The 12,562-nt window shown below is 41.3% G+C and overlaps 3 protein-coding genes across 3 annotated transcripts; 2 read left to right on the top strand and 1 right to left on the bottom strand.

Annotated features, from left to right (window-relative positions):
* Positions 1-1,102: 1,102 nt before the first annotated feature.
* Positions 1,103-2,467, bottom strand: M430DRAFT_43608 (hypothetical protein). Its single transcript, XM_024867631.1, has 4 exons — positions 2,263-2,467; positions 1,870-2,206; positions 1,388-1,676; positions 1,103-1,332 (listed from the first exon to the last, which is right to left on the bottom strand). Exons 1-4 carry the CDS (start codon positions 2,354-2,356, stop codon positions 1,276-1,278), a joined length of 777 nt encoding a protein of 258 aa, XP_024718756.1. The 5' UTR covers positions 2,357-2,467; the 3' UTR covers positions 1,103-1,275.
* A 929-nt stretch (positions 2,468-3,396) lies between these two features.
* On the top strand, positions 3,397-7,358 carry M430DRAFT_20674 (hypothetical protein; the record flags this gene model as incomplete). The annotated part of the gene is made up of 5 exons (XM_024864343.1): positions 3,397-3,751; positions 3,808-3,956; positions 6,677-6,689; positions 6,737-6,797; positions 6,848-7,358. The coding sequence occupies 5 exons, from the start codon at positions 3,397-3,399 to the stop codon at positions 7,356-7,358; spliced, it is 1,089 nt and encodes a 362-aa protein (XP_024718755.1).
* A 760-nt stretch (positions 7,359-8,118) lies between these two features.
* M430DRAFT_36041 (hypothetical protein) lies at positions 8,119-9,279 on the top strand. Its single transcript, XM_024866855.1, is given in 4 exon segments — positions 8,119-8,150; positions 8,197-8,697; positions 8,746-8,752; positions 8,771-9,279. The coding sequence occupies 3 exon segments, from the start codon at positions 8,265-8,267 to the stop codon at positions 9,156-9,158; spliced, it is 828 nt and encodes a 275-aa protein (XP_024718754.1). The 5' UTR covers positions 8,119-8,150; positions 8,197-8,264; the 3' UTR covers positions 9,159-9,279.
* The last annotated feature ends 3,283 nt before the right edge of the window (positions 9,280-12,562 follow it).

Genomic DNA, 12,562 nt, shown 5'->3' with positions numbered 1-12,562 from the left:
TGAACACTTCGGGTGGAGCCTCTTCTTCGCGTATGTCGCTGTGGCTGTATCTGCCTCTGGAGTGGTGTCCGCTATGGCCTTTCCTGTTTGACTTGTTTATCGTCGAGATTTGAGGAATGATGTGAAAGAGAAATTGTACTGGGTTGCCAAAACCGGTTTAAGTGTTGAAGTAGAGGAGATGGCAAGGAATTTGATCTTTAGAGTTGAAGCAAATAAGAGATGATAATCGGCTTGAGTATCGAAAAAAGCAGAAAAAGATGGTTGGTTGAATTCCGAAGAGAGAGCAGAAGTGCTGCCTAGACAGCTTTTATATAGACAGTCACACCCAGTGGGATGTTCACATCTTCTTTGTAAAACGAGTAAGGCGATGTTACGACGTAAGGATGCTCAATCTTTTTAAGTGTTATCTTTGAAATAACTAATCAGTCACAATTGGTATCTACAGGACGAATAGATGCTGAATAATGATAGTGAGTGACGATAGTGACCTGCATTTGTCAACACACTAAAGCAGGTTACACATACCCTAGGCGGTTGGTTAACGAGCTTTCCAGCGGGAAAGTCAGACCTTTAGGCCGAGAAGAGGAAGCTTCTAACATCAGATATGTGATGGCGGATTTAGCAAGTTGGTCTGACTAGCTTTGTAGATGTGAAGGCCCACAATGAACTTACTAAGGCTTTCTAGACCAACTCTACAAGGAGAGTACTCTAAGAAAGAAAAAGGAACCTTGTACAAAGAGTTGGAAAACTCTACTCGCTTGGGCATAATTAACGATAGTCCCTTTCTACGAGCCTCGGTCAGGATAACGAAGGCGTTAGGTCACGTACCTAGGCAATGACCCTGTACCGAGTTCTGACCCGCCACAGAAATAATAGTATTAATAGATAGTAAATCACTGCTATTTTCTTTATAATGGTTAGTATATATGTTAGTACATTGAATCCTGGTTGCGAACACAGCTTAAACCTACTTTTGATAGGAGATCCTGCTCTAAAGGGACACAAACAGTAAGTTTTCAACCATTAATAAAGGGTAAATTAAGCCCCTACTAGATGCTAACAACAAGTTTGCCTATAGGTGAATTTGATCTTATAAAGCAATCACCGCGGCATCTAATTCTCAGTGTGTAATACACCATCATCGCTAGTAACCTTATATAAATATATACATGCATTTAGTCGTCAATCCAGAGTCGTTATGCTGCCATTCAGATTACTCCTTTGCTATTTAGACTAGAGAAACTTCCAGGACAGACTTTCTTCTCTCCTGATCCTTTAAGGATTCGAAAGGAATATACCAGCTTTTCGGGACACAGCATCAAGGAAGCCAGGCTATAGAGTATACGTTAGCTGGTGAATGTACCTAATAGCTATGGCAGAGACTAACCTTCTCATTGGCTATGTTCTTAAACATCTCTAAACTAATAACATCCCCCTCGACCGTTGGACCTTCGAAGTCAACCGCCTTCATGAACGCAACAAGTTTCTCTTTCGGAATCCCGAGCTCCTTAGTCGCGGATGTAGCCGTGGGACTTTGAGGCGCCAATCTTGCAGCCATAGGACGAAGCTGTTCATGTCCCCAGGGTCCGTAAATCATGTCGGGACGAGGTTGCACGAGGGAAAGCACATCAAGGATATCCTCCTGTGTTGGCTCTCCACCCGAGAGAGCACAAAAACTAGTTGAAAAAGAAGAGGTCAGTAAATACTCAGTCTAAATTGCATAAGATGAGATATTGATATTGCTTTTAGTCAACTTCCCATAAGCTCGTGAGTACTCTTGATACGTGCCTCGGCAGCAGCTTACAAATCCATGGGACAACCAAGAGAGAAAGAAAGCCGTGAGGTTTATAACAAAGATTTCGTACTTACAGTAACCTTAGCTTGTCGTCTTGAGTCCTTCCCCGCTTCAAGACTTTATCTTCCCCTCCTCTTCTCACCACGTCTCTGCGATCTAAAGCCTTCTCATCTCTCCCTGTAAGCGCCACCACCGCGCGAAGCAGGCTATCGCTCGAAAGCGGCAACGGTAACGGTTGAAAAGGGTATCCAGCGTAGAAGCTGAGGCATTCAGAGATTCCAGTATCAGCTGGAGAGAGAGACTGGAAGCTCTTTTTGAAAGTAGAGAGCTCGGTGGGTGTAAGAGCGGGCCCAAAATTTTGTTCCTCGTTGCCGTTGATAAAGATTTCAGTAAGGGCTTTTTGTACGTCATCTTTCCTGGATCAGTATACAACACTGCTCGGCGCCAAAGGAAAGAATGCAACGAACCAGTAGTGGCAGTTTTAACCCACGTGTCAAGAGGCTTCTGGCTTTTAAACAAAGACCTAACCTTGAGGCCGACTCCAGAGAGTAATGCGGTCATAGCTGCTGTTCTAAGGGTCAGATAACTAGGTGAATCTTCTGGCAATCAAAGTGACTTGTTTGTTGGTTGTATGGAAATTCCTGCGATAGACTTCTTGTCTTGAGGGGGATGTAGAGGTGTTCAAGCTTGCTGCGTCGCGAAGACGGCCACGGCTCTATGGTCTAAGCCTTAAATAAGCGAACACGAACACCCCATGTGGCGCAGAGCCTTCAGCCCCGAGGATACCGCTACAGAGCTGCGCATGTATTCCGTAGGATTTTCACTACTGATATCTGATCATGCATGATCATGCAACGTGGCGCATTTTACCGTGTAGTGCTTTGCAGTAAACCATTCAGGAGCTGGAAGCAAAACACAGCCGTCGTGGGTCTATAGTCCAGAACGCACTGGTAAGAATTCTGCCGCGCAGCTTAGCCTCCCCAACCCACCCCCCGGGAGATCGTATAACTTTAATTTCAATAAGCTTATCCAGGCAGCTAGGATTGGGTAGATCAAGGACTTAAGCATATACTAGAATTATGTAATCAGATTTTACGACATTCTTGATACACACTAACCACCCTACGGTCTACCCGTGAAACCACTCCCTCCGTACACACGCCCCGTCAATCAAAGGATAGTAACTATCTATGGTAGCTTTTGCGTGTGCCCAGACGGCTTCCAATCCTAATGCTTCTCGTGGTCCTTCCATAGTTACAACTATGCTTCTCCTGGCGATGAAGGAAGTCAGGAGGAAGCTTGGAGAGACCAAGAAGCTTAGACGGTGGCATCAGCGTTGGAATCAGCGTTGTCCATGCCGATGAAGTCTTGGAGGAAGCAGATCAGGATCACGAGGAGGAGGGCGAAGAAGATTAGGAATTCTTTCGTTTGATGAAAACAGTTGTGGACAAAAAAGTATAAATGCTCTGTCCTTTCTCGCTCTTGGAAACCTATCAAGCCAACACAGATTCTCTATTACAATCAGAAATACCTTTCCAAGTTCCTACGATAGCGACCTTTTCAGCGCACCTTCTAGCTACACCCACACCCAAAACCCCACAATGCAATTCATCAAACTCCTTCTCCTGTCACTAGCATACCTCGTCAGTATTGCGGTTGCAGCCAACAGCGCGGAATACGAGGCGCTATCCAAGTTCAAAAAAGGCATGCAGGCCGGACACGCATATGCATTCAAGGCAGGCCCCATTTTCGGACACCAGCGTCTTATAGTCGCGAGGATTACCGGAACCCCCGGGAATCTTGACGTACAGGCAGAGATGTTCCAGATCTATGCAGATGCAGACACCAATAAGAAATTCCAGGCAAACAAGCCGGAGTGGGATTGCAAAATTGGGAAATACAGGTATAAGGGGGAGGTGGATGGAAGCTTGACTTACACGGACATTTCGATCAAAGGTGACTGGCTTCTTACTAGGAACCTGTTAGAACAAAAATGCTAACTTTAGTTGCAGGCGAGGTTTTGCTCATAGGGAATACGGAATACCACCTAGTCACGAACAACTGTATCCAGCATATCAACAACCTGCTCAAGGCAATCAAGACGCGCGAGGAATTAATCGAGCAACTTAGAGCCAATCGAGAGAGGCGTATGGCTCATTCAGTATTTGAGAAACGACAACTCGACGAGGGCGACCTAGGATTAGAGTACTAGAAAACAATACTGTCAGGAGATAGATGCTTTACGAAAGGTTAGTGCGGAACCAGAAGAAATCCACGAAAGCTAGAGAGAGGAAGTGTCGTGAAAAAAGTCTTAGGAATCTTTGGATAAAATGACCAGTTCTCTAGTCTGGCTTGTTCAATCAACAGGATTCTATTAGCGGTACAATTCTGCAATTTAAGTTCCAGATAGAATACTAGAAAATTCATATGGGTTTTACAGTTGTTAACCACTCGTTACTGCGTTAGGTCTCGATAAAAAGGTAATCGTATCAATTGTATATTTCGCGGTCAGCGTTGAGCGCGAACTCAATCAAGAATTTGAGGTACAATGTATATAGGATCCATGGCCCTAGCAGTGCCCAGTTGAATACGAACCATTCTGCAGTTCTGATTCCTGTAACGGTCTAAGGTGAAACCCTAACAGTGAAAGAGAAGTTACTGGCTCTAGGATCGATAACGCACATCAGAAAGGAATATCGAAATCTAGGTAAAAGCAGGGTCGATTCTGGATCCCCTTTTCATGGTTAAAAAATAGCTTGGTTCAATTATCATACCTCAAAGCCGAACGCCTTAAGTCTTGCGCAGCTCTCTACTATTCTATCCTACTGAATTCTCCCTGCTTAATGTTGTGCTGCGTCATCAGCTCGACCACTGCAGGATCACTCTGCATGCGGGCATACTGTAACGGAGTCTACCTAGGATTATGACTCCTTAATGCAGGTCATTCCCTCCGTAACGGTCGCTGGTTCCTGTGCGGCCCACTGGGGCCATTGGCCTCGGGCGGCCGACCCAGGGAGGCACGGCACTAGCCGCCTATATTCAACAAAAATGTTTTTAGGACAGCTTCTGTGACACTAACTGCATACAGAATGACAATGGTTTGTGATTAGTGAGTATACGCATTCTGCTATTGTAGTGATACAACCCCCTCAAAGTAATAGGTACTGCAACTTTTCCTGCCTTACTAGATCACTATAACCAACACACTGTAACCCTATCCTCGGGCCCGTTTTGTGAGGGAACCACGTGAGTTCGCATATAGGTGGCCGAATTCTAGAAAATTAATTATTTGGGATTCTTGTCAAACAAATGGGAGGTTATATCACAAAAGAGGTGGTAATAACAGGGCGATTTCAAGTAGATTAGAACAGGATTGAATTGACTAGAAAGGTAGGTAGCTAACTGCTCTATATACTCAAAAAAGAGGAGAGGTAAAGGCGCGATAGGTGCCTGAGAGCCTGAATATCCAACAGTCCTGACAGGGTCTAACAGAGACTCTTGAAAAGGGGAGAGTGAGAGTAACGATCCCTGTTATATGCGGCAGGGATCAGTTGGTGATTAGGGGAACGGGATCCGTTATCCCGGTAGGTGATCCCCCAGCTCGACAATTCTTCATATCTTGCTCAATTAGGCCTCAAAGCCACCTCTAGAATCTGCAGCATGTAAGTCATCAATTCTGGAAGGCTTTAAAATCAACCATAAAATACGGATAAGCGGTCACGTGGGTTCGCTAGATTATAGGCTCCTCTAATAAGAAAGTCTATTGGCGGGGAACTAACCAAAAAGTCTGGTCCCTGCTGCTTGGCCGCACCAACCAACACTAAGAGAACAGTAATAGGGAGCTCGAATTGCGCCGTTAGGGTCTCTGAGTTGAGGTTTGAGAGGCGGTTCGAATGTTCGAATGATTGGAGCTGATCCTACTAGTTCAAATCTCCCCGCCAACTCTAACAGCAGAGGGAACGGCTGCTAATCAAGTCTGTATAACTGCGTACTACCCTCTTTAAATGAGGCTCCGACAGACATAGGATACATGCTAATAAGTAATAAAGCCGAGTTTAGCCTAACCTAAACACATCGTTGTGACATTGCAACTGTCTCGAGCCTATTTCGAGACAACTCCCTGTAAAGGTTCTGTCTCCGTTCGTGTTGGCTAGGATCGAACGCCGGACCCTTAGAGTTACTTGCTATGGTTTCATTCTCTTCATTTTAGAAAACCTACTTCATCATCCTATTCGCCGTCTTGTAAGAAGAACCGTACCGCCGACCATGGCCCTAGACTAGCTAACCAGGCTAACAGTCAGAGATAGAGCTATCAACTCTACCCTCGAGTCAATCTAACTGACATCGTGACTCGAACTTCAGGGCAATTAAGCACGATAGGTCGTTTTTGGCGTACACTTTTCTCGGTTCTGATTTTGGCCGATTCTGGTGATCCTTTTTGGCTCAATCCAGGCGCGGGTTCTAATTTTGTCTTGTTGGATGAGTTCTTAGATTGTTGAAACACGAAACAAGCGTAACGCCTATACAAGACAGTCCGGAATCAAGCCAGCTACCGTCAGTGCGTCGCAGGCAGCTGAACAGACTCATGTCTATGGCAGAGGCGCCATGGTCTATTCTGTTCGAATACTAGTCTTGTGGCCCTCTAGTAGAGACACCTAATCATTGGCTGTAGTAAAGTTCGAAAAGCAGAACCTCGAACACACAAAAATTCGAACTGTGTTAACCGGTGGCTTTATTAGAAGTTGAAAAGGGCGTACAAAATGTATAATATCAAACGTTCGTCCGGTTTAAGACTTCCAAGATTTATTTATCTGTCACCCAAACTTTCTTACTACAGCATTACTAAATACTATATCGTTTATTGACTTCATCTCCTCTTAGCCCTCTGAACCTGGTAAGTACTATAGGTGATTAGTACGAGTACTTGACTGATGATACAAGTACGGAGCACACTATTGTCAAATACTGCCACATCTGAAAAGCATATCTCTCGAGGAAACTTGTAAGGAGGATCAGCCAGCTTACAAATATCTTATACTAACATCTCTTTAGAGCCATGAGTAATCCTCGGTATGTTGGCATGACTGATGTAACCTACGACTTAGTAGTAACCCACGTTATTTTGGCTGCACACTCTCCAAACCCAACAGCGGCTAGCGGTAGCGTTCTTGTTAATCATTGGGCCGTTTATCTTCGAATTTCAGAACGCCAATCAATTCGGCTCGATATGACCCTGATGCCAGACACTCTTATAGTATCAAACTTGACATACGAATTGTCAAGTGGCGTGGTATTCAGCATCCCTTTCCCCGCTCAGCCGAACTTGACTGTCGGGGACGTTGTACGGGGAATTCTTTACAAAGGCTACGAAAAGTATCACTATGGTCCATCAAGACATACACGTAATACCTGCACTCTAAAAGTAACGGACTATTTCAAAGAGCAAAGTTGGATCGGCGGAACCGGACGCGAGACTTGGGATGCTGTATCTCAGACGTATGATCACAGAGGAAACCGAATGGCTGAAACTCCAGAGATGACACAGGGGACATTCTACACATAGTGAAAGGGAAGTGATCATGAGATTAAATGGTGGGGTAGAAGAACTTGGGCGGTGGCTCAGAGGGTATGGAGGAGGACGAATCAGAGCCTCTAGGAACTTGCTGATTGCTTGATCGCTTTTCTGATTTGGCTTTTCTATTTTATTTGGAATTGAATTGATTGTTTCAACAACGTTTGTTCGAGTCTGTGGCAGGCGGGCAATATTTTTGATCGATAGAATAAGGTTCCATTAACTGACTCGAAATGCGTGAATGGGCAACCAAATTTGTGACGAACGCGCGGACAAATGAAAAGTGTCAAAACGGGAGGAAAGGACTTGATTAAAGAGTTGAAGGTAGGGTCTAGAGAGGCTATATACAGGTAAAGGTGGCAAATCGGTACAACGGATCTTTGGTAATAGGACCCTAATAAGCCCGTTCTATATCCGACAAAAAGCGACCCTTTTTAGAGCGAAAATGGCAGAATTTCCCTACGTCCTAAAAACTAATACAAAAGTGCAAAGACCTTCAGATTTTGGTGTTCCTCTATCAATGGGCCAAATCGTAAAAAGTAGGTCAGGTTTCAACCTTCACGCCTCTGTCATGTAGGCTAATAGAATCAGTCTCAAAGGGGAGACGAAGCTAATGGATGATCCAATAAGATTCACTTGATTTGCCGCGCGTCTGACCTGCTCTGGTTTGATTTGGCGAAGCGCGAGATTTCCACAAAAAAATCCATCCTATAGCTACTGTAACCAATAAATAGATCCTAAAGGGAAAAAGAATCCTCGCAATATCGGCAGCTATTCATACAGGTATGATAAATATTCCGGCTCGTAATTCTGCCTAACTTAGACTTAGATTTCGACAAAAGCCACAAGCCGCGATTCCGACATCTGGCGGTGTCATGCTATGCAACTCTCGAAAATATGGCTTATCCTGAGGGAGAAAGAGATCTAAAAGATATCACCGATGACAAGTTGATAGGAGCTTGGAAACTTGAAGCTTTGGGTCGAGGCATCTGCACCAACGATCGCCCTCATGTAGTGAAGGTCACGTCTACAGCAATTATGAAAATGGATATCTCTGTAGAGGCGGAGGTCGCAAACATGGAAGAGGTTCTCAAGAAAAGTTATGTGCGACTGCCACGTGTCTACAGAACCCTATCCGATGGACAGTCTGAGTACATTGTTATGGAGTACATTGATGGAGAGCGTCTCGACCATATCAAATGGGAGACTCGCACAGAGCGGGAGCGGCAGCATATCAAGAATGAGATCAAGCAAGCTCTCATTTCCTTGGCTCGTCTTTGCAGCACAGTCCCAGGTCCAGTAAAGAACACTGCACGGGGACGACTCTTCAGTGTGTATGGTGCTCATACTAAGTTCAGCTCTGTGCACGAGTTGGAAGAGTGGCTGACTGCGAAACTCTTTAGAGAGGGAAGTCTTATTGGGGCATTTGATCAACTGGTCATGTGTCACATGGACCTGAATCCGAGGAATCTGATACTTGACAAGGCCGGTCATCTTTTCTTTCTAGATTGGGCACACGCGGGCTACTACCCACCAGAATTCCAAGAAGCTCTTCTTCTCTATGACATCCGACTCCCTCACTCAAAGTGCGCATGGACGCAGGACTTACTTGCCGTGCACAGAGAAGTGCACGGGGTTGGAAATTCCGACGTGGTGGCAAAGCTTTTGCGTATCTTAGAGAACAACAACGGCCCGAGAGGGGGATCGCATCTTCTAAACGGCGAGCAGGGCATTGGCCCGCCTCCACTCATTCCTAGAAAGTTAGAGGGACACGCGAAGGAAACTGCCTAGAAGTCTTAGAAGATGTCATTACAAGAGAACAGGGTCATACGTGGATTACTTAGATTGTCGACTTAGTAACCTGCCTAGCATGTAGGTACAATAACACAACAGGCAAGACAACATACGAAGGGATTAAGGCAGACGAAAGTGTATATAGTACAAATCTTCTCGTTACTATAACTTTATAATAAGCTAAACGTTTAAATCGATTTTGTTATGTAGTCCTCGCCACGACGACCTTAACGGTGTCGATAGGGTCAGGGTTAGGTTAGGGTTAGAGGTTTATTGTTAGTACTATTAATAGTACTACCTTTACCTCTTAAGACACGCCCTTTCTAAGACCTATTACTAGAATATAGTAGATAAGATCTAAATACCCTTTAGGTACTATACTTTATACTAGTGCCCTTAAGGTACCTTTCTTAAGACATATCTTATTTATAGTATTAAACTAAGGTATACTTATATAACTAAAGGCCTAAGGTAAAACTACTTAAGATTTTATAAAAAGATATATATACTACTAGATTACTCTTATATATATATATATAGTATGTCTTAGCTCTACTAGGTTAAGAGGCCTCTTACTACCTTACTATAATAATATAATAAGAGCTACTTAAGAGTCGTAATTAGTTAAGCCTTATTTAAGGCTAAGGCCTTTATAAAGAGTCTAGTCTAGTATTCTATCTTTACTTTAAACCTCTTTAAGAGAATACTAATACTACTATATAATAAGAACTAAGAGAGAATATCTATTCTTTTCTTATTAAACCTAAGTTTTAGGTAGTACTACTTACTAAGACTTATTAATTACTTACTTTTTATATAGATATACTAGACGTTCTTTAACCTTAGAATACTAAGGGTTTTAATACATTTAAGAAGTCTATACTAAAGAGCGTGCTCTAGGATTAAGGCTAGGTATAAAGAGCGTTTAGGCCTATAGCCTAGCTTTATAAGAGTAAGTTTATAGTAATTATAAAGGGCCTGCCGGCTAACTATATTATATAAGTAAAGGTAAGAGCGTTACTAGTAGAGATTTAGGCTTATGTACTATACGTTATAAAGGTTAAGGTTAAGCTTATTAAGGCCTTTATAGTAAAGTTTATAATAGTAGTACTATACTTTTAGAGCGCTAAGGTAGTAATATACTTATATAACTAGAGATTAATCTAGTTAAGGTTAAGGTTAAGAGTTTATTATTAGTACTATTAATAGTACTACCTTTACCTCTTAAGACACGCCCTTCTTAAGACTTATTACTAGAATATAGTAGACAAGATCTAAATACCCTTTAGGTACTATACTCTATACTAACGCTCTTAAGGTACCTCTCTTAAGACATATCTTATTTATAGTATTAAACTAAGGTATACTTACGTAACTAAAGGCCTAAGGTAAAACTACTTAAGATTCTATAAAGAGATGTATATACTACTAGATTACTCTTATATATATATATAGTACGTCTTAGCTTTACTAGGTTAAAGGACTTCTTACTACTTTACTATAATAATATAATAAGAACTACCTAAGAGTCGTGATTAGTTAAGCCTTATCTAAGGCTAAGGCCTTTATAAGAAGTCTAGTCTAGTGTTCTACTTTTACTCTAAACCTTTTTAAGAGAATACTAATACTACTATATAATAAGAACTAAGAAAGAACGTCTATTTCTTTTTTATTAAACTTATATTCTATCTTTAGGTAGTACTACTTACTAAGACTTATTAATTACTTACTTTTTATATAAATATACTAGACGTCTCTTAACCTTAGAATACTAGAGGTTTTAATAGCCTTATCTAAGTACTTAATAGTATTGTCTTATATAAGAAGTTTATATAAGGTTCTTTTTTTTATAAGCTTCTTTCTTTTTCTTTACCCTTATTAAAGGCTTACTTATCTTACTAGCGACATATATATCTTAAGAAAGGTACTAGTAAAAGTAGTCTTTATTAAGCTATTTAGGTCTATTCTTATTCTAAGTTTTTTCTTACTAATATAAGTACTCTACTTAGACTTAACTCTTTTAACCCTTTTCTAAGAGTAAAGACGTTACCTTAACTACGTTTACTATATTACGTAGTACTTCTTTAGTATATTATATATATAAGACCTATACTCTTTATTAACCTTATATATATTATATCTATAACTATGTTAGGGACTTAAAGAGGTAGGATTAAGAATGCGCGGGCCCCGTGTACTTATAGGTACGCTAGGGCTACTTAGGGTTTTTAGGTAGTACACATATATCTTAGGGAGTAGAGAGTAAGAAAGAGAGGTAAGAATTAGTTTTAGATTTAAATTAAAGTATACTACGACTTACTAGCTACTCGACTATAATTCTCTACTATATTACCTCTAATACTAATCTCTAACATTCTAATTCTTCTCTCTATTAAGGAGGTAGCTTGTTATAGTTATAGTACTTAGTCGTTTAGAAAGAGACACCTAAGAGACTCTTGTAAAAAGAGCTACTAGTAAAGGAAACCCTAGTAAAGGAACTCTTACTATAATATAAGTAAGCTATATAGTAGTTAGGTAAGAGTAGGATTAGAGAGTAAGAGACGCTAGTAACGAGTTAGTAACACTTAGTTAAGTTAAAAGGCTATAAGCGTAACTTATAAAAGCCTAGAAACGTAATAAGGAACTTAAGTAACTAAATAAAGAGAAGGACAAGAAAGAGCGTAAGGCCTAGAAAAGGTCGCTCTAATAGCTTATTAAGAAAGAGCGCGTAAAGAGCTAGCGTCTCTCTTTACGTCTTTACGCGCCTAAAGACAAGGCTAGAGACACGATCTAAGAATAAGACAGTATCTATAATAAGGCTATAGAGTCTATAAGAAGATACTTAGTAACACCCTTAGGACTACTAGTATTTATAACGATAATAGTTAAGTAATAATAAGCCTTAGCCCTAAAGCCCTTTATAAGTAAGAATATCTTAGAATATAACGATTTTGTATATACTTATAAGATAGAGTTTTGTATAAGCCCTAACATCTATACGATAAAAGAGAGTAAAATTATGTATACTATACTATACCTAGAGAAGACCCCTTAATCTATATAGATATATAAAGAGTAAGAGTAAGGAGAGGATATAAGGACATAGTATAGTTTTAAGAGGGTTATACTATCTTACTTAGGCGGCCTAAAAATAGTAAAGTTAAAGGTACTTAGCTAGTGTAAGAAGGTAGTACTTTACTTAAGACAATCTATCTAGTCGTTTGTCTAATACCTAGAGCTCTTTAAGGAACAACTCTTTTTTAAATCTAAAGAGACTAGAATAAATGTTCTCTTTACTAAGGGTTAGGGTTAGGGTTAGGGTTAGGGTTAGGGTTAGGGTTAGGGTTAGGGTTAGGGTTAGGGTTAGGGTTAGGGTTAGGGTTAGGGTTAGGGTTAGGGTT

This window comes from Amorphotheca resinae, assembly GCF_003019875.1.
Source record: "Amorphotheca resinae ATCC 22711 unplaced genomic scaffold M430scaffold_9, whole genome shotgun sequence".
Taxonomy (NCBI): Eukaryota; Fungi; Ascomycota; class Leotiomycetes; order Helotiales; family Amorphothecaceae; genus Amorphotheca; species Amorphotheca resinae.
This window is presented reverse-complemented; position numbering and strand designations above follow the sequence as displayed.